This window comes from Adiantum capillus-veneris, chromosome 27 (genome assembly GCF_014529385.1).
Source record: "Adiantum capillus-veneris isolate H3 chromosome 27, ASM1452938v2, whole genome shotgun sequence".
In the NCBI taxonomy this organism is placed as follows: Eukaryota; Viridiplantae; Streptophyta; class Polypodiopsida; order Polypodiales; family Pteridaceae; genus Adiantum; species Adiantum capillus-veneris.
In genome coordinates this window covers 57,838,278-57,860,867 of record NC_140957.1, presented here as the reverse complement: position 1 = coordinate 57,860,867, position 22,590 = coordinate 57,838,278, and the positions used below count along the sequence as shown (strand labels likewise).

At 43.8% G+C, this 22,590-nt stretch overlaps 1 protein-coding gene and 1 pseudogene across 2 annotated transcripts; both read right to left on the bottom strand.

Annotated features, from left to right (window-relative positions):
- Positions 1–2: 2 nt before the first annotated feature.
- LOC147422037 (uncharacterized) lies at positions 3–4,770 on the bottom strand. Of its 2 annotated transcripts, none has more exons than XM_086503828.1 (2): positions 4,308–4,770; positions 3–2,140 (listed from the first exon to the last, which is right to left on the bottom strand). In XM_086503828.1, exon 2 carries the CDS (start codon positions 2,119–2,121, stop codon positions 559–561), a length of 1,563 nt encoding a protein of 520 aa, XP_086359954.1. In that variant the 5' UTR covers positions 2,122–2,140; positions 4,308–4,770; the 3' UTR covers positions 3–558. The 2 variants fall into 2 exon arrangements, with proteins under 2 accessions (XP_086359954.1, XP_086359953.1); XM_086503827.1 differs by lacking the exon at positions 4,308–4,770 and adding an exon at positions 2,252–3,665.
- A 379-nt stretch (positions 4,771–5,149) lies between these two features.
- Positions 5,150–6,863, bottom strand: LOC147422036 (uncharacterized; annotated as a pseudogene).
- Between the last annotated feature and the right edge of the window lie 15,727 nt (positions 6,864–22,590).

Here is a 22,590-nt window from a genome sequence, read left to right as displayed (position 1 = left end):
CAATAAACGCACTCCATGAGACAACGTTGCATCTAGAGAGACACCCTCGCTTTGCATCAGCTGAAAACAGCCTAGAGCATATGTGATTGCATCTAGACGACTTTGGTGAAAGGAACCCACAAAGTTGAAAGGCCCAGACAAAACGCCAGCTGCTAGGTGTTTAAGCTAATGAAAGCATAGTTACATGGGACGGCGGGTCGGGGTTGGGATGGCAAAAATCAGGAAACGGGGACGGGGTCGGAACGGCAAAAAAAAAAAAAAAGAGTTTTTTTGGCATTTTTTGACCTACACACATGCCACACACATAGAGCATCACTTTGACCATAAATTTACACTAAATAGACCAAAGAACACGAGTCATATAGGCTGAAATGTGCTAATAAACCATCGATGATCGATGGATACAAAATGAGAAGTGCATGCCACAAGGGCTCAAGAGTCAAAAAGCCTAAAGGACTTAGGACAAGCCTGAGGCCTCAAGGATAACAAAAAGTACAAAGGGCTATGTAGTAGGTAGAGTCGTAGACTCGAGAGTCGAGTGATCAATGATCATCAAACTCAAGAAGTGCTCGCCTGCTGAATCTCCACATCGTCGTCGTAGTCGAGGTCGTCAGCAACGTATGAGGGCTCCAGCTCGGGAGGCTCGCATTGAGGCTCGAAATCCTCCTCTAGCTCCTCCAAAAGAGTATCGGCCATAGATGGATTCTCTTGTGCCATCTCCCACTCAGTGAAAGGATCTGCCTTGTGTGTGACGCTCTTGGCAAGCATGCGCAAGTTAGCGCTCACAAACACCAAATCATTGGCCCTCTGAACGCCAAGGCGATTCCTCTTCTTAGAGGCAATGTGGCTGTACACACTCCATAGTTGCTCCAAGCAACTAGTGGTACATGCTTGGCTAAGGACACGAACAGCCAAGCGCTGCAAATGTGGGCCATCTCCTCCATAGTCCTCCCACCACAAAACCGAGCCAATCTTGTTGCGATCAAGCTGTGCATCTACACATCCATAGGAGCCCTTCTTTTGCCTGTAGTTGAGTAGCTCGTCTCTAATCTTGCGCCTAATGTCACTGCTAGGCTCAAGGCGCTCCAATGCAAGCCGCCATCCTTTGCTCACCTCCTTGTCGGTCTCTTGACGCCTTCCTTGAAACTCAGGGTCAAGCACATAAGCTGCCGCATGAAGTGGAAAGTAGTATCCATTCCACCTCAACTCACACAAGCCATGAATCTCCGCATACTGAACAGGGTCAGGCACAAGCTTCTCAAGTGCCTCTATCATCCGATCCATGGCTTCGTAGACTTTGCCAATGCATGGCTGCAAGCCATCCACCACTCGAAGTAGGTGTAGAATAGGCTTGACCATGGCGTCAAGAGTCTTCACCTCCTCCCACCAAGCGGCGTCGTCGGCCCATTCTCGGCATTTCAATCCTACTGTTGATGTAGACTCCGGCATGGCCTGGAACTCATCACTGAGAAAGAGGCCCCTTAAGGCTCCGCCACATGTAGACAAGCGGCCTAGCATAAGCCAATTGAATGCAAATCTTGTCTCTGAATATTTGAGCAAAGACAAGTGGCTCCTCTTTGAGAATTCATGGCGCACTTTTTGATGGTTGAGCACAAAGGAGACAATTCGAGAGGTGTCACCAATGGTGGATGAAATCCATGACAAGTTCCCTATGTCCTTGAGGAGGTTATTGAGGCAATGCGCCATGCAAAATGTGACATGGATGCTGGGATACATGCCCTCAATGATAGCTCCGGCTGCCCTATTTGACGCCTCTCCATCTGCAACCATACAAAAGACATTCTCCGGGCCGGTGATCTCTATGGTGCTTGTCCACTCCGCAGCAAGCATCTCGACGGCCTTGCCACTATCGGATGCATCATGTGACTCCACAAAGTACATCTCCCCCCGAGAGTAGGCCACCACCCCGTGGATGGACCGCTTGCGGGTGTCGCTCCATCCATCTACAAGAAGAGAGACGCCATTGGTCTCCCACAAATCCTTTGTTGCTTGGGCCGCTTGCTCCACGGCAAGCTTCTCTTTGTCAAGGAAGGTGGTGCGAAACCTCTCCGATGAAGGTGGCACATAAGAGGAGCCATATTCCCCTATTTTCGTAACCATGGTTCGAAAGTATGGAGACCTATCCACACAAAATAGAGCATGTTGCGTTAGTATGGAGAGTCGAGAAATTATAACCCATTATGAATACAAAATGGAAGATTGCAATGTGCATATGCCAAGGGAAACTCACCGCGAAGCATGAAAGGCAATGTGGTCGTGGAAGAAGAATCGGGCAACCGACCTATCTACCTCTTCCTTCAATTTAGGATTCCAATTTTCGTTGAGAGTGGTTTGGCGATGCGGAAGGGAAGAGGACGGTGTAGATCCATGGCTCTTGAAGGTTCGAGAGATGTCGTCAAGGTTGGCTTCCCTTTGCTCTCGCGGTGTCGCCGTGGCGGAGGGATCAACGGCAACAAAACGGCCCCTCTTGGCCGCTTCCGCAACCTCATACACCGTGAGTTTCTCAAGAAGATCCAACCTCTTCTCGGGAGCTACATGAGGGCAAAACTTCACCTCGTGACCGGGTTCATGAAGAAGATGGGCTCGCACTTTGTTTGAACCACCCGATCTCTTGTATGGACATAGCTTGCACGTCCATGGTCTTGCACCGCCACCTTTGCCACGCGAGCTAAAGTTGACTTCATCCCACCACGACCACGTTTGCACGACGGGCCTCCTTCGAGAAGAAGCGGCTTGAGAAGTGGAGTTGGCTTGAGACGACATGATGGTGGAGAGACTCGAGAGAGTAGAGCTTAGAAGTTAGAAGGGTTAGAGGAGAGCTTGTGTGGAGAGAGAGTAAAGGAGAGCTTCAAAGTGGGTAGAAGAGGGAGAGGAGAGCTTCAAAGTTCAAACTTGAGCCTTGAGCTTGAGGGAAATGGAATGAGCTTGAGCCTTGAGCTTGAGGGAAATGGAATGAGCATTGAGCATTGAGACTATGAGTATTAAGAGGCCCAAGGGAGCCTTTTATAGCCTCCCAAGGGCCAAGGCTTAAAAAATATGGCAGTTGGGGCTGCACAGAGCCGTTGCAAACGGTCAAAAACGGCCATTTTTTTGAATCCAACCCCGGCCGACCTCTGCCGTCCCCGTCCGGTCCGTCCGACCCCGGTCCGGTCCCCCCTGCGACCCGCCCGTCCGGCCCGTTTTCCGTCCGTCCCTCGACGTTCCCAGCCGTTCCCGGCCCGGTTACGGCCGTTTCCCGGTCCTAGGGCCCGTCCCCCCCTTCCCCTGTAACTATGAATGAAAGAGGCCGTCAGACAACTACTACTTGACATTAACAAAGATGACTCGTGAAGCAGGTGGAGGGATTTTAGGGACAGTCATCCTGAGGACTCCATCCTGGCACACATTTGAGATGTTCTCCACATTTGCATCGCTAGCAAAGTGAATTTCCTCATGAATTTGAGAGTTTTCCGCTCCATCGATAAGTACTTCACCTTCACATCTGCTGCTTCTTCCTCCTTCCCTTGAGAGTAGACATGCACCTCAGATGTTATCCACCTTTTCATTACTTGGCAAATTGCATTTCCTCATGTATTTGAGAGTTCTTTGCTCCAGCAATAAGTACTTCACCTTCACATCAGCTGGTTCCTCCTCATCCTTCTGCTCGCATGACAGCAGCAACACATTTCCGCTCTCCACAGTCACCTTAATGTATGAGGATTTGAGGCCAGCTATGAATTGGGGTACTCATTCATGTCAACAGCTATGCTAGCCATCACATTGCGCTCACGTAGGTAAGCTTGGGCAGGAGAGGGATCAGAACTACATATAGGCGGCCATGCCTCACGTGCTTGACAATAATGAAGTAATTCCCTTGCACTGTCTAGTATAGACAACTTATTGCAGTCTTTTGTGCATACACTGTAAGAGACCATATCATCACACATGGCTATAATTGCAAGGTCCACATGAGCGTATGCCACATACACAGTCTCTATTATAATCTAGAGCTCTTCAAATTGCAAGTCAAGAATCTGGAAGCCCCAATCTATCGTCTAGAAATTTGGCAAAAAAAAATCTCAAAACTAATAGCATCGGCTCTTGTCATAACATTCTTGTCGAGATTGGGTAAGCATGCAAACTTAATCATCGGAGGTGGTCAGCACATGAATGCAGCTACGTCCGGCAATCCCATTGGTAAATGTTCCCTCAAAATGCTCTCTGTTATAAATCCAACCCTATACTTCCAATTCTCTGGAGCTTTTTTCACCCTATCACACATTGATCAGCAGTTCAGAGCACCCCACCTCTTGATCTGAGCTCATCTTGTCGAGATTGGGCAAGCATGCAAACTGAATCAACGGAGGTGGTCCGCACATGAATGTAGCTACGTCCTAGGATCCCATTGGCAGATGTTCCATTGCATCTAGAGAGACAACTCGCTTTGCATCAGGCTTTGCATCAGCTGAAAACAACTCTCTTCTTGACCCGACCCTGCTGGAAATATCTGCCAATCAATGCACTCCATCAGACAATGTTGCATCTAGAGAGACACCCTCGCTTTGCATCAGTTGAAAACAGCCCAGACAACATTGGTGAAAGGAACCCACAAAGTTGAAAGGCCTAGACAAACGCCATCTTCTAGGTGTTTAAGCTGATAAAAGGAGGCCTTCAGACAACTACTACTTGACACTGATAGAGATGACTCGTGGAGCAGGTGGAAGGATTTAGGGGCAGTCATCATTGTGAGGACTCCATCCTGGCACACAGCTGAGATGTTCTCCACATTTGCATCACCTGGCAAAGTGAATTTCCTCATGAATTTGAGAGTTCTCCGCTTCATCGATAAGTACTTCACCTTCACATCTGCTGCTTCCTCCTCCTCCTTTCACTCCCTTGAGAGCGGGCATGCACCTGAGATGTTCTCCACATTTGCATTACTTGGAAAATTGAATTTCCTCATGTATTTGAGAGTTTTCCGCTCCAGCAATAAGTACTTCACCTTCACATCTGCTGGTTGCTCCTCGTCCTTCCGCTCCCATGAGAGTAGCAACAGATTTCCACTCTCCACAATCACCTTAATGTCTGAGGATTTGAGGCCAGCTGTGAATTGGGGTACTCCTTCATGTCAACAACTCTGCTAGCCATCACATTGCACTCACACAGGTAAGCTCAGGAAGGAGAGGGATCGGAACTACATATAGGTGACCATGCCTTACATGCTTGACAATAATGAAGTAATCCCCTTGCACTCTATAGTATAGACAACTTATTACAATCTTTTGTGCATAGCTGCCCACTCATCTAGCTCCTTCCTCAACATTTTATCCTCCTCCATTCTGTTCGCAAACAACAAATGCACTTCCATTTGGTTGTCGAGGTTCTTCAATATGGCTCTTATGAGCAGGTACATGGGGGCAATGCCTATCGCTCCTGCCACCATTGCACATTTCCTCATATAGGAGGGTTTCCCTTCAATATGGTATTGCACACTCCCCATGTATTCATCAATGTGTCCCAATGGCCCCTTCACATCCACAGCACCTACCCCCACTTCAAATGAATCTAAATGCTGTGAGACATCAAGCTGCCATCTGGAAACTTGGAATAAACTACCTTGAAGCACACCTTGATCATCAATTCAAAGTACCCCACTTCTTCATCTGAGCTCTCCATTGGAGCTGTGAAGTTTGGTGGAGGGAGGGCGGGTATCGTCGTCGGAGAGATGAGCTTTGCCGATGAGGCAGGAGGATTTTTCATCGTCGGAGAGATGAGCTTTGATGATCCTACGAGGAGAGAAGGGAGCTATTGGAGGGAGCTATTGGAGGTATGAGCTCAGATAGAAGAGGAGACATCCGCATTAGAGCTGTAAAGAAAGCGAGGAGTTTTTTGGGTGGGGTTGATGAGCTGTACCGTGGTGGCATAGGGAAAGAGGGGGTGACCTTCTCCATGTGGAGTGGGCAAGCAGCAAACATTGATAGCGGTGCAGAGGCTCTGCCGTCGTGACAAAAGAGCACGCAACCGTTGAACTTTGAATCGTGTTTCTCTCTCTTCTCTCTCACTCTCTCTCACACACACACACACACACAGTGTTGATGCAGAGCACGCTCGTGCCTGAGGGCACCTCTCTCTCTCTCTCTCTTTCTCTCTCCCTCTTTTGGAAGGTCACAGTTTGCACCACGTGTAAAGTGCACCCCTCTCCGCCATAGTATGTTACTTAGATATCTAATCAATAATTAAAAGTTTTCTTATTGATTAAAAGTTTTCTTGCTAAGAAAATTAGGTCTCCCAATCTTGGAAAATATTAAGTGAAGGTGAGATCTGAAAGGAAAAGACCCTGAAAGTGGAAAGTCAAAAGACTTTTTGTGTCCATATAAAAGAGTCTATAGAGTGTACAATCATACAATTGTGTTTTTGTCTATTTCATTTTCCTTTTAGAATTTTCTTAGTGTCTTAGAATTTTCTTAGTGTCCTTGCACTACATAAGTAGTGAGCTTTTTTTTAAAAAAAAGCAATACATAATATGATAACACTTTTAGTGATGTGCCAACGACTTTACAAAAAGAAAGAAATAGAGAATTGATGGTGCTTCAATTGGTTAAAAAGTAAAAGTTAAATTGTGGGGCAAGCAAGGACAAAAACGGAGTCACGCGAAATGCAAGCAGGGATGGATGGAAGACAGGGGGGGTTAACAATTCATGCATGTGCTCGGAAAACTGAGGGAACATATAAAAAGCCCAAGAATGCAGGAGTGGAAGGCCAACAACATTCTTTTTTTTAAATACTTAAAGTCTCACACCCAAAGCTCGTATGGACATATGATGAACTGGTTTGGCTAAGATGACTCTTTCTGAACGTGCCATGATGAGTTCCTCTTCTGTATACCTATATCAAGATTTTTGCAAACAATTTCTTCCATAACCAATAGAGTCTTCATGAATCCGAGAAGATTTTCCATAACACTTTTAGTATGACCTCCTCGTTTTCACTTTATTAATCAGAATCTTCTCAAATTTTGTACGCTCTCAACCCTCCACTCAAAAATGTCAAAGGCCAATGCAATGTTCAAGCACAGGTAACCTTGTTGGGAATGTTATGGGCTAGCCACCTACTGCCACTTGTGTGCATTGCTAACTTTGCCATTTTGCATGTACAAAATAAAAAAACCCGCCTCGCTGCCTGCCCCACCATCTAGCGATTTTGCCTTTTTCTTTCCAATTTCTTTTCCCTTTCCAAAGAGTATCTCTTTAAATATCCTCTAATAAAACACCATCCAAAATCTCCTCTCTAGTTCAGCCACAACATGATAAAGGTGTTGTGGGGTTAAGGTGCAAGCTAGGAGTCTAGCCACCAGAGTGTGCAAGTGGTTAAGAGGACTTGAAAGATCACCTTTTTTGCGGATGACTTGATCTTGGGAGGGCGTGGTATCCAAAGCAAGGCCGGTATGATATGCACTCAAACGATCAAATTTTGCTACCTGAACCAAGTATGGAAGTCCAGGATCCTTCAAGTCTTTGAGGGCAAACTAGAGGTAGCTCTCTTTGATGATATTGTGCGATCAAGTATTGAGCTCATTCACATGGTAGGAGCAAGAAGAGAGGTAGAAGACAAAGATGATGGATGCATACTTTGAGTTGTTTAGAACACCCAAGAGGTTAGGAGTTACTCATCTGATAGGTATTCTCTGTACAAGTCTCTGATGGAACCTTAGCCCCCTCAAGGCACATGTTGTGCTTGAGGGCTGTTGTATTTTTATCGGGTTAATATAAATTATCTCAACTCACAATTGTGAGTATGGCAAAAAAACACCATCCAAAATCACTTGCTATCTATATTTGTCACGAAGATTCTTTATTTGGTGTTGACTTAAGGTCTAAGGTCATGGAATGTCGATGAGTAGCAAATAACAGATGGACATGGCAAGCAAAAGACGATGATGGCCATTCCATGGATGGTAAATGGATTGCTTCTTGGAGCAAATGGCCGCCTTGTTTGAGGTGATCACCTCAAGGGAATGGCACTACCTAGACGAGCGCTTTGTGCACAACAACGTGGTTAGGAGGGTAGCAAGCAAGACAAGCATTAATTTGCATTCCTCTCACCTTCTACCTTTGCCGCTTGCGCCGTGTTAGCTTATATTATTATAGCCCTTGATAAACAAAAGCTACTTCAATAGTTACATTTTTTAGACTCGTTGAAACCAAAACAATCATGCCTTTTATTGCTTATTTCCACCCCTCAATGTTCTTGTGTTTCTCAATAGATACGATCACGTCTTTGCTCTTTTGCAAGTTTCCTTAGCGGTTAGGAAAAGGGGGGGATTTTTTTATTCCCATTTAGAAAGTAAGGAAACCTTTGCAAAGGCTCTATTAGTTAGATAGAGAAACTCTGCATGTAGTACCAATCTTATAACTTTGGATAAGATGTTTAGTCAAAAGTCAGGACTGTCTCATTGGACCCTATTTGAGAAGATATTGTTTAAGCATTTTTTTAAGGGTTGTATGGACAAACCAATGAGAAAAAGTAATGAAGGAATACAAGTTGTATGTGTCAAATAATGTGGAATTAGTAAACAAGAGGAGTGAGTGAGTGTGAGCACCTCACTTGTGGTGTAGAATCCTTATATCGATGACACCCCCTCACTTTTGTTGCTCATATTTTTGCTTCTCTAAGTAAGAATGAGGTGTTGTTAACAAGAAGCATCCAGAGAGAACAAGGAAAATAGTATCACAAGGTAGAAGAAGAAATGGATGTCACCAAAGTTGACGCTAGTGAATATAGTGGATGTGTAATGGAATTTACCTATTCAATTTGAGAGTAGCGGAATTTAATGAGAGTACTTTCAAGAAATGATTTTGTGAGCATAGCGGATAGACATAATTGAAGATAGCAACATAATTATAGAAATTAGTTAACTTGGCATGGACAATACTTTTGCAAGAGAGAGAATTTAGAGAACATGACAACAGTTGAGGACCGGATTTATGTGGAGCCGGCCCCCCCTCCAATAGGCATTTGTATTATGATTTCTCCCATAAAGAGAGACTTGTTACAATACATTCTTTGTGTTCCTTGTGACCTAGGTGAAGCAATGAAGATGGAAATTTTCATGCATCACCATCATAGCATAACCTAAACTTGAAGAAAGCTTTAACTATACCAAGCCTCAGTCCCAAGACCTCAAACACCTTCGAAGGTGGAGAGAGCTAGCAGGGAATGAGGGTAGGGAAGAGGAAGAAGAAACATTTCATACGAGAAAGAGCTAGTTCCTCACTTATAATAACTCTTCTTGATTCCTATCATTTTCATTTGATGAAACATTATTAGCATTTAGAGACTCTTTGACATAAATCATGTATGCAGAAACTGAGCTCTTCATTGATTTATCAAAAGAAAGAGGATTTACAAGTGGAATAGTGCGACCACGCTCACTAGCATCTATATACATGTTCTTTCCCCTGTAGGTGAAGTAAATTCTCCTTTCAGGGAACTTCATGTTGGCAGCCATGCGATCAAACCATGGTGCCCCTAGGATAACATCCTGATGTTGGAGAGGAGGGATGAAGAAGTCTTCTTTGTCGACATAGCTTTGGACATGAAGCCTCAAATTCCCAATCAAGGGAGTAACGGAGGCTTGTTGTCCCTTGAAAGCTGCATCAGCTATTACTATATCTCCCATCTCAAAAGCTTGAATGCCCAACTTGGTGGCCAACTCTATTGATATGAAGTTGAGAGTAGAGCCAGGGTCAAACAAGATGAAGGCATCATGCTCTCTTACCTTTCCCAAGCATAGGAGAGTGATGATCCTTTGCAATGAGCATCCTCTTTTGGAGCTTCGATGGTGGAAGCCCTAGGAGTCTCATTGCGAGTATTCTTCTTGGGGCAAGAACGATAGCCATGTCCTTGCTCCCCACACTTGAAACATTTATGGTCCTTGCGAAAAGCTTCAAGCTCTTCAGGAGAGAGTTTGTTTTTACCTCCTTCTCCTTGGACCGATTGTTGTTGTTGTTATTGTTGTTTTTGGAAGTGCCTTGGGAATTATTTTGTGCATTGGATTTCCCCTTTGCATCATTTTTATCTTTGTTTTCCATGGGCTTGACATTACGTCTAGCCCCTTGATGGAAATTGATGCGTGAAGCAACCATGGTGTGATGGATTACTTCGGTAATAGTACCAGGCCGTTGAGAGTTGATGTATTCGGCCATCTCTTCAGGTAATCCCGCAGAGAATTGCTGTCTTTGCTCGACAAATTATATCTTTTGAAAGACATTAGCTTTGAGATGTAAATCCCAAAACTTGTCTACATACTTGTTGATAGACTCATGAGAGAGAAGCTTCAAGCCGCGCCATTCGGTAAGAACTTTATCTTTAGTATCGCTTGGAAGAAATTGCTTCATGATGGAAACTCGTAGAGTTTTCCATGTCTTTGGGGCTTCTCCATTGCCACGAAGGCTAGCCCACCATTGACGAGCTGATTTTTGGAAGTGCATAGCTACATGGCATAGCTTGGACGACTCTGTGAAGCCCTCGTCCCCAAAGGCCGCATCAAATTGCTGGATGAAGGCCAACACTTTGTCGGTAGCACCAAAGGTGCCATCGTAGGTGAGAAAAGAGATACTCTTTCCTCCCTCCTTGAAATTCTTTAGCTTTTGTGACCTTCGCCATGCAGGAAATGATTTGCGATGTCCTCCCCTCTTGTATTCTCTAGGAGAATAGCCATAACTTTCATCGGAAGAGGAGGAAGGTGAAGAAGAAGGAGAAGAGGGTGACCTCTTCCTAGCCCTTTTCTTCCTTTGTTTCCTCTCTTGCCTTTCAGAGTGATGAGGAGAAGAACTATAGGTTGCTCTTTTCCTCTTGGGAGGAGTAGGCGATCGTCTAGACCGCCGTCTTCGTGGAGCCACCTCTTCAGAGGAACTTAAACTTTCATTGCTTTCTTGCTCTTTGGATTCCTCCTCTCGAATGGGAGAGAGTCTTCTTTTGGGGGTCTCTTCAAGAGGCCTCCTAAGCTCTCTCTCCTCTGGGAGAGGAAGGGAAATTCCATAAGCACGAAGTTGTTGAGTAACTTCGACTTGCAAAGCAGGGTTGCCCATAGCTTGCTGCAACCTAGCGACGAGATAATTCACAAACATGGGAGCATCATCATTAGCACCTTCATGTGCAAAATCAAAGCTATCAATTTTCATTCTACTCTCTTGATTATTCTCAGCCATGTTTACAAAATTTATGTTTATACTTAGTGTATGCTTTGGCAGTTCAAAACCTTAGTTGCCACTCCTCTTAGCCTTTGAAAATCGGCTCTTAAGTATCTACACCCACGGCTCAAAGTGGTTAATTATAGAGAGTAGAGGAGTAGGTCTAACATAGAAGAGTTGCCAAGGGCTAGCTCCTTTCGGACTTCTTATGGCTCAATAATGGTAAAGCCGTAGGCAAGTCTAAAAAGACTCCATTATTAAGTCCAAAGCTCCCGAGGTGTGCACCATCCCCCACATAGTGGGCTTAACAAAACCGATATTGAATCCCAGTTCCACTTACTCTATTATAATTAACAACATCAACCATTTATAGGCTACTTAAGGACCTCTCTTCTTAAGCAAGAAAAGAGAAACCAAATGCTCTGATACCAATGTAATGGAATTTGCCTATTCAATTTGAGAGTAGCGGAATTTAATGAGAGTACTTTCAAGAAATGATTTTGTGAGCATAGCGGGTAGACATAATTGAAGATAGCAACATAATTATAGAAATTAGTTAACTTGGTATGGACAATACTTTTGCAAGAGAGAGAATTTAGAGAACATGACAACAGTTGAGGACCGGATTTATGTGGAGCCGGTCCCCCCTCCAATAGGCATTTGTATTATGATTTCTCCCATAAAGAGAGACTTGTTACAATACATTCTTTGTGTTCCTTGTGACCTAGGTGAAGCAATGAAGATGGAAAGCTTCATGCATCACCATCATAGCATAACCTAAACTTGAAGAAAGCTTTAACTATACCAAGCCTCAGTCCCAAGACCTCAAACACCTTCAAAGGTGGAGAGAGCTAGCAGGGAATGAGGGTAGGGAAGAGGAAGAAGAAACATTTCATACGAGAAAGAGCTAGTTCCTCACTTATCATAACTCTTGTGCTAGCATACATAATAGCATAGTAATGAAGAAGAAATAGATGGCAAGCTCAAGCATTGAAGCATGGCTCTTGGATGGATTTGCACTCCATAGCCAAGAGTGTTGGTGTAGGCTCTCAACCTCTACTTGCTTGGAGAAGGAGAGGGAGCTCTTGCACTTTGCATAGTACACAATGAGAGTGTTTGTGAGTGTGTGTGGGTGAGTATACCCCCTAAGCACCCCCTAGCTTGCTTGGGTCGACCCCCCCTTGTAGCTCATGCTTGAAGCTCATTGGACCCCTCCAGGCCTAGCCAATCACAAGCAGGAGCCATTACAAGCAACATGGGTAGCCTTGGGACAAGTGTCCCCCTTTCCCCTTTGAGAGAGAGGACTTGATAAATGCAAAATCAATTAATTAAATATCCTAAATTATCATTGGACCCCTTGGGTGACCAACCAATAGGCTTCAGGCACACCATGAGGGCAACATGGGGAGGAACTTAACAAGTATCCTTGTTGCCTCTTCAAGTTGGGGCTTCCCTTGTGTGTGTGTGTGTGTGTGTGCGTGTGTGTGTGTGTGTGTGTGTGTGTGTGTGTGTGTTCTCTCTCATCCCCCCCCCCCCCCCCCCCTTGTAGGCTCGCCCCCCTCCTTGTAGGGATATTTTTGACTTTGGATGAGCAAGCCCCTTAGTCATCAAGCATGACTAAGCACTTGAAGTAGGGGGTGTTCCCACAAGCATCTCAGGCAAGCTTCTCAAGGCACCTCAAGCACCTTAATCATGCACCAAGTCAAGCACCTCAAGCATCTTAATCAAGCACCTCAAGCATGACAAGCACCTCAAGCAGGACAAGCACCTCAAGCACGACAAGCACCTCGAGCTTGGGCCGGGTTCCCACCTCAAGCTCAGCCCTAGCTTACCTATGGTCAAAGGACTTTTACACACATTATTGGAGGTCTTCAATGAAGCTAACCCTAAGGTCTTATGCTCCATTGGTTAGCCTTGCTCTTGATAGACCATCTCCCATTTGGGCCCCTTTACTATTGGCCCCGTGTTGAGATAGATCTATAAGCACATATCTATATCTTAACACTTGTTCCCATTTATTCTCCCACATTAAGTGATCAATTTAATATGAGAAAATCATTTGGGTTGGTTAGATATTAGATTTTATGACAGGATGAGAGTTTCTAAACAACAAGCCTTGAGGGACAAAGAAAACCAAGAAGAATCAAAGGATCTAGCCACACGATGCAAACCAATCAACAAGGTAAGGGAGTCTACTCCTCCATCGAGTCTTAGGTTTGAACTTTCTTTTTCAATGAGTATGCAGCATGACATTCCCCAATCCTTTGCTCATTTTAGCAATCTTGTTAGCATTATATTTGAAGTTGGGTAATGCTTTTACTTAGGACAAGTGCAAATTTCTATCTGATCATATCTACAAATGCTCCTATTGTACCCTTAGTTTGTGACCACTTTTTGCAATTTTTATAATTACTGCTACACTCTACTGCATGGTCTTTTTGTGATTTCTTTCATCAACTAAGGTTGTAAAATGTCATGTACTCATCTGTAGGGCCTAAAATTTGTCGCACTTTTGTCTTGTTTAAATTAATCATTGTTATATTTCTTCTAGTTGTTAATTACAATTTTTAACAATAAAGGTTAAGATCATTACCTTTATTTTGCTTACTCAAGTATTAATGCAATATAGTTGATCGAGCTTAACCAAATGATTTCGATGATAGTCTTCATTTTTCTTTTAGCTTGTTTAGAGTTTAATGATTTACAAAGAGTAGTCAGGTAAGCTCTCTCCTCACTTTAGTTACTTTTGTTTTTTCAAAATCATTTAGAAAACTTGGTTGAATATGTCCCTATAATCTTTTTCTCATTTGTTTTCATAGGAATCAAGAAAGATCCTTTCTTGAATGAGGGGGGAAAGGGAAGGCAAGGGGGCACGTGGCCGTTCAGAATGAGGAGAAGATTTTTTTTTTCTCGGGTGTCTTGTCTCCCTCATCCTACTAGGAATTTACGCTTCTTGGAGGCTGATGTTTGGGTGTCGCAAGAAAAGCAAAGCGTAAGTGCCCTCATCGTCTGCACGTATCCAGCTGAAGAAAGGGCAACATCACGAGGTGATGCTGCTATTGGACATGGTGCTTGTTCTCGACACAAGAAACCAGTGTGTTTTGTATTGAGTTTGCAAGGGAATAGTAAATATATTAAGCAGTAGAGGGAATGTGGGTGTGGCTCAGCGCAGACAAAAAAGCTATGGGTGAAAGGGGAGCCAGTGAGGAGAAAGAGGTCTCAATGGGTCTCTCTCTCTCTCTCTCTCTCTCTCTCTCTCTCTCTCTCTCTCTCTCTCTCTCTCTCTCTCTCTCTCTCTCTCTCTCTCTCTGTGTGTGTGTGTGTGTGTGTGTGTGTGTGTGTGTGTGTGTGTGTGTGTGTGTGTGTGGGTGCAGACTGTGGCTTTGATTGGCACGAGGATGAGCTGACGCTCATGAGAGCATGGCATGACCACTGTCAGACTGGAATTGGGTTTTTGGACATGTCGCAAGACTGCGAGGCAGAGCGGGGCAGGATGGACGGGAGCGTGGGAGGGGAGACATGCAGACCATGTGCACTGACTCCAACTGAGCATTAGTTTTACTAACAACATCATATTAGATTTTAGGATAGTGTCTTTGCTTGTTACACAATCAAATTTCCGATCTAACCTATAATTTTTAGTATTTTGTTATTTTTGCACACTAACTCTCTTGTACAAGACCGTGCCAAAATCCTCAAAGAGTACTCTTTCCATTCACACAATTCAATAGTGATGCACAAATGTTAGAAGTCAAGCCTTCTTCCTTAACTATGTTGTCTTATGAGTTGTGATATCAATCATGTTGATGTTGTGGCTTGTACTTTCGCTGAATGGAATTTCTATTAAGAGGATTTGAAATTGAGCTATACTACTCAAGATGTCGCACGCCTTACTTATCCTACACACATACCTTCACCTTCATCATTTTACAAGTTCATCACTAAAGCCATCAGTTTAAAAACCAACCCCACATTTGTCATTGAAAAGCTATGTGGAATGCTACTGAAAAGATTGAAAGACCCCAAATCCAAGATTAATTCGGCAAGTTTTCTTTTGGGTAGTCTTGTTCAGCAAACGGCCAAGGTAAAAACTCAAAACCAGAACATCTTCAAAGGATGGCATTTTTTGTATTGGGCAACCTACATCCCACCCAACCCCAATGCTAAAAAAATCGAGATTAAGGCAATAGGGATGGGAGCAGGCACCAGCCAAGTCGTTGGACAAGAATCAGCCACCAAGAACCAGGAGCAAGACAAGGCCACTAAAGAAGTTGAACTAGAAATTGTCACTTTTGGTAAGAGAACAACAACATAAGATGGTCTAGGAACACCAGAAGCTGAAAAAAGTGACACCAGCCAGCCATCTAAGAAGAAAAATACAATAGCCCTACTCACTAAGTTTAAGCTCAAACAAAACACATCAAACAAACCTTCAGTACATACCAGTGGTCCATGGGGCTTATGCATATCAACCTATTGATCTAGCCTAGACCTCTCTAGACAAAACACAGGAGCAGGCTACTGACACACAAGCCCTACAATTAAGTACACAAGTATCAAGTGTGCCTCAAACCTAGCTCACATTACCAGCACCCCCAGTCAAGTTGAGGCAGCTAGATCAGCTAAAAAACCTGTAACAAAGGCCTCTGCATGGCAGGCTTGTAGTACAACAACCAAATAAGACCATCATGTCATATCCTACAACTTTATTAGCATATGAAACATATCAGATTGAATTGTATGCCATAATAGATGGATGTGTGGCAACGATGATGTCTGGTTGTGATACGATGGTCAATGCTATGGGACAATTGGTCGAAGCCCATTAGAACTCCCCACGCTCAGTAGTTGTGGCTCTCCAGATGGAGATGCAAAAGACCAAAACAAAGTTAGAAAAGGCTAAGAGTGAGTTGAAAAAGCTCAGCCAAAAAATGTTGGAGAATGCTATTCAGCATAATCATGATGCCAAAATCATAGTTATTGAGAAGCCACTTGCCAAGATGCAGGTCCGACTAGAAGAAAAGAAGTTAGCCCTTAAGTCCATGATCGCTAATTAATGCAAGAAGTAACAAAAAAATGTGTATATCAATCTTTAGTTGACATTGTTGATCCAAAGGGGAACCTTACGTTGAATATCGAAGATTTGCAGAATCTACTTGAATCTATAAAATTGGACTTCGAGGAAAAATTAAAACAATATATAAGGGAACTTGTCAATCAAGTTCTGGTTGAATACATGAAGAATGAGGACATTGAAGATGAAAAAGAATACCACAAAGACAAAGAAAAAGACCAAGAGGAAGACATAGGAGCTAGTCATCAGGATGAGGATGAGGATGACCAGTCACCTCTAGACTCAGCAATTGGAGGACAATCTACACAAGGGACTAGGTCAGCAAGTCAAGTTGACCAAAATCAGGACCAGACTAAACATCAGAGTTAGCGTGTTCAATAGTAGACTCATGAATTCTCTAAAACACAAGGCCATATTGGTTTCTAGTGGGTGGAAATAGAGCAGGCCATTGTGCCATATACAGCAGGGAACCAAAGCAAAGGCAAATGCAAGCTAGTAGAGTCTAATTGAGACTCAAAATCTACCCAAGGCCATTCAACCAAATTACTAGCTTTAAATAAGACTCTGAGACAACAAAAAACACTTTAGATTCAAAATTTCTTTCATGATGACATGGCCTACTCGGATCTAGAGTTCGTTCAAATGCTGTTTGTGGGAGCTAGGAGAATGGTGAATGACCAAAAATCAATCAGCTACCACAATCAGCAACTATGTTAGCTACCTCCACATCCAAGTTGCATTCTAGTCTTGAAAAGATTCCTTGAATGGTGTGTTACAAAAGAGGATCTAATGGTCAACCCTCATCTACAAAACCCTTCAACAATTGATCTCATATGTCTTGGGTTAGAGCTGGAAATAATGTTTAATAGGAAATAAGCCAACATACAAGTTTGTTTGAAGGATATAAGGGTACAAATTAAATAATTCCTCATTCGACTTGAGAGTTGCAGAAAGATAGTGGACCATAAAGTTCAGTTTCTTCTAGAAGACAATACCAATTCCAACAGAGGGGCCATAGCGAGGATGAGTTTGGGGAAACAAGGAAGGACTTGAAGATTCTATTCGACCTAGGAAGAATCCCGAGGGGTTCACCTTCCAAAAATGCATATAGCAACTGTGTTCAAGAGGTCACTTCCTCATGAAGTAAAAGACCCCTCTTCCTTCATAAACCTATAACTTTTTTTTAGTTTTCCATTTTTAAACCCCTCTTGTACATGTAATTTTGTAACTCTTTGGTATATAAAATAACCCATTCGGCCAAACTCATGTGCTACACTTACATTTACAAATTCATTTTCCGTTTGCCAAGCCAAACTTTGTAAAAAAACCATTTGTATATTCCACCTCTCTCTAGGTGATGTTCACCAAGGCCCACCTAGGAGAATATCATTTTCTTATTTCTCCCAAAACAAAGCACCAATCAACCATCCGGGACCCAGCTACCTGCTTTGTCTCTCTAGCTTAGGGCCCTAAACCTAATTAGTTTGTACTAAACTAAGCAGCCTGGACCTATAAAAGAGAACTGAGAGGTCAATATTGAGGGGCTAGCACTTGAAGGAGAAGTCATGCACATACATTGACTCCAAGGGTCACTATGCACAGGAGTAGGATCTCCGTACACATGAAATATCCCTAGAGAACGCACTATAGACTCTCTCTCTCTCTCTCTATTTCTCCCCCCGCGGTCTCCATCTCACCAAAACGAGGGGTTTTGTAAATACCATCTTGAATCAAGTTTGCCTGCACATTCCAAAGAGTCTTCATCTCCTCCATCTATGTCTCCATCTCTCTCTCTCTCTCTCTCTCTCTCTCTCTCTCTCTCTCTCTCTCTCTCTGGTGCACTGTATTGTTGTCAGAGACTCTTTGACCACCTCGGGAAAAGAGACGACAACAACTCAAGAGAGCGACAGTAGCATCAAAGTGATCGGAGTTATCCTCAAATATCCAAAGAGATTGACACAGTCTGAAGCACCATCAAAGGACCAAGAGAGACCACCACGTACGCAATCCTTGGTGAATACAAGTAAGTTACATCAAATGCTCTCCAATGAGTTAGCTTGTGAAGAGAGAGAGAGAGAGAGAGAGAGAGAGAGAGAGAGAGAGAGAGAGAGAGAAGAGTACATCTCTCTGCTGGTGGGTAACTTCACCACACTTTTCATTGATGGTTATGACAAGATCACAGGCATCACAGTGGTGCAGCACCACATAAGACTCAAGGAAGGAAGTAAGCCTATAGTGCAAAATCTCAGAAGGCTTGGGGTAATTCAGCAGAAGGCATTGCTCAAAGACGTAAGAAATTTGCTATAGGCAGGTTTCATTTACCCCGTTGAAGACTCAGAGTTGGTCTCTCCAGTGGTGGTCACACCAAAGAAGAATGGTAAGTAAAGAGTTTGTGCAAAGTACAAACCTCTCAATCCAACAACAATGAGGGATCATTTTCCCCTCTCACTCCAAGACGAGATTCTCAACGAGGTAGCAGGTCATGAGCACTACACAGTATGTGATGGCTACTCATGCTACTTCCAGATTATCATTGCAAAAGGAGACCAAAAAAAGACAACCTTCATAACACCATGGGGATGTTTTTCTTACAGAGTGATGCCTTTTGGCCTCACCAACGCTCCGGCCACATTCCAACGCTATGTAAATTTTGTCTTCCAGCCATATTTTGGTAAGTCAATACAGGTTTTCATAGATGATTTTTGCATCTACAGCTCTCGTTCCCTCCATTTGAGCAAGGTATATGATGGCCTGGGCTAGGCTGCAAACCTTGGGTGGCCAGCTTAACATAGATAAGTGTCACATTGGTGAAAGCAAGGTCACTCTTCTCAGCCATGTAATTTCAGCCCAAGGGATTGAGGCTGACCCAAGCAAGGTTCAAGCTTTAGTATCTTTGTCATCACCCACAACAGCTAAGAAATTGGTCTCTTTCCTTTAGAAGGTAAGGCATTTGAGCAGGTTCATTCACTTTCTCTCTCAAGTGGTTCTCCCTTTACAACAAGTCACACATAGAGATGTCTTCCTATGGAGTGAAGAAAATGAGCAACAGTTTAGTGAGGTGAAACAGATCCTGGCTTCACTTCCCACCATTGCACCCCCCATATGGGATGAGCCATTTTACGTTAACCACATTGTAGGCAGTAATACACTTGGGGCGGTACTAATGCAGAAGGACCCCCAAACCTCTTTCATGCGTCCTATCTACTTCTCTAGTCGTGTCATGAACCCACCAAAAAAAGGATTCACCACAGTAGAGCACATGGTGCTTGCATTAATGTTTGCCACTACAAAGTTCCGCTCTTATCTTTTCCCTTGACCCTTTGTAATTCTAACAATGGAAGAAGTCTTTCCGTATGTGATGCAACACATGGAAGTCTCGTCTAGAATCGTTAAGTGGCTCGTTAGATAACAAGAGTTTGATTACACTATGCAAGTGGAGAACTCCACCAGAGCTAGTCTAGAAAGTATTCCTACTCATCATCACTATGAAAAGAAGCTAAAGGTCAACACAGAAGGAAAAGGAGTGACACCAATGGTAGAAGTTCCTAAGCTAGAAGGAGCTCACTCTCTTTTCTTTGATGGAGCTTACAAAAGGACAATGGACCAAGCTGCAATTGGCATTGTCATTGTCAATAGCAAAAGGAAAAGGTCTTCTATATTGGGCAGCTACTACACTCCCACTCCAACAACAAAGCAAAGTACATGGACCTAGTTCTTGGATTAGAACAATGTGTTTTACAAGGGGTTCAGCGCCTAATGTGTTTGGTGATGCCATGCTCTTAATAAAGTAGATAAATGGCGCTTGGGTTTGTAAAAATCAGGTTGTGCTTGGCCAATTACGCCAAGTTAAGGATCTTTTAAGAAACTTTGAAGCGGTGCAGCTATTTCATGTCCCTAGGACAAAACTCAAGAAGCAAATGCTCTAGCCAAGGAAAGAATACAAGATGTTCCCATAGGAGCAATCAAACTGAAGCTGCCCCTCTTTCAGGGTAGCGATGCTATGCCTGATATCATCAACTTCTTAGATACAGAAGAATGTCCTAAAGGGCATGCCAAGGTCTAGAAACAATGGCTTGTCCAAAAGGCAACAAGATACCACCTTATAAAAAATGCCCTCAGGCGACTACCAATCTCTAGTGAAATCATGGAGGTGATCTCAAGTTTCCATGATGGTGTTTGTGGTGGCCACTTTGCTCTAGATATTACTAGTGGGAAGATTAGGTAGGATTTTCTTGGCCTAGTCTAAACAGGGATGTTATCATTGGTGTAAAACATGCAGAGCTTGTCAACTATCCAGTGATCAAACACTAACCTATGATCCATAGACTCCTATCATCTCATATGGCCCATTTGCGAATAGATGTGATTGGTCCTTTACCAACGGCCTAGTCGAGTAAACTGTACATTCTAGTTGGTGTAGACTACATGACTCAATGGACGGAAGCAGCAGCCACCACACGCATTACAGCCCAAGAAGTGGTGAAGTTCATACTTGAGCACATCTGTTGCCGCTTTGGCACACCTCTGGAGATAATATCTGATAGAGGGCCAGGTTTCCAAGGCAACTTGGTGGGAGAATTGATGAAAAAGCTAGGCATCACACGCCGACACTCAACTCCATACTATCCACAGTGCAATGGTCTAGTGGAAAAGGCAAACGGCATCATCTGTAAGATCATCACAAAGTAGGTGAATAACCACACAAGTGATTGGGATAAGCATCTCATGGCCGCTCTTTGGGCCTACCGCACGACATTCCAAATATCACTAGGTTTCACCCCTTTCCATCCGGTATATGGAAAAGAGGCCATTCTACCCATCGAGGTGCAGATATCCAACTTGTGAATCATGGCTAGCCAGTTATAGTGCCCAATTGCCCATCTATGCAACCACACCTTGGATCTAGAAAGGCTTCAGCTAGATAGGCAAGTTGCGATCAACTACTATACCACGCAAGCAGAACGATGGCGACTCACATTCAATCAAGGGCTTAAGGAAAAGGGTATGAAGAAAGGCATGTTAGTATTGAGATACGACAACAGATTCAACATTGGGAAAGATAAGAAGTTTTAGCCCAGATGAGAAGGGCCATTCATCGTCAAAAGGCAATACGCCAATGGTAGCTACAAATTGATGGAGGTAGATGGTCAAATTCACAAGACCAGAGTCAATGGATGGAGGCTCAAAAGGTACTTCTTAAGGTTTGATCCGGAGTTCATGATAGATATTCTAGAGGAGGGAGAACCCTCCAACTCCGCTGTTAGAAAATCAGAAGCAGAGCTAGAGGCATCCAGAAGGAGAGGGCTAATGATGGCCAGGTTTCAAAAACCTTGGCCGTGGGAACTAGCCTCAAGAGGGGAGCTTAATATGAATTGAAAACATGTTTTTTTCCTGTTGCAGGCTACCGCCACCACCATACCCCCCCCTCTCCTTGTCCTTGCGCTCACAGAGGGACCACCACCCTTGGCACCACCCTCTCTCTCTCTCTCTCTCTCTCTCTCTCTCTCTCTCTCTCTCTCTCTCTCTCTCTCTCTCTCTCTCTCTCTCTCATCATCAGCAAAACAAAATTCTCTCTCTCTCTCTCATCCATTATCATAAGCGCTAGAGCTCTCTCTCTCTCTCTTACCATACACACACACACACACCACCCATCTCTCTCTCTCTCTCTCTCTCTCTCTCTCTCTCTCTCTCTCTCTCTCTCTCTCTATGTGTGTGTGTCGATAGCAAGCATGACAAAATATATATCTCTCTCTCTTTCCATACACACACACACACACACACCTCTCTCACCATCTCTAGCTCTCTCTCCATCTCTCTCTCTCTCTCTCTCATTCAGCCCTATCTCTCCCTCTCTCTCATTATGTGTTGGCAAGGAGTAAATTCAGCCCTATCTCTCTCTTTCCATACACACACACACACACACACACACACACACACACACACACACACACACACACACACACACACACACACACACACTCACATACACAAACATACATAACCTACATGCATAAGCACACGCACACAATCACATGTGCACCAACAATGCACACACACAGCATGCACAAGAAGGAAAAGAAGCAACAAAAATGGGCATTACCGCATCGACAAACGACACCAAAAACATGCAATGGCGACAAAAATTCAAAGAAAGACGCCAAAGGCATGCCCCAACCGGCAGCAAAATTGATGAGCGCACTACACCAACACGCCCGTAAAGCTTGCGGTTCCTCAGCATCTCATCCACGATGCATTTCCTCAGTAAACATCCGTAGGGTAATTCATTTTCCGTTTTCCAAAGCCAAACTTTGTTAAAAAAACCAT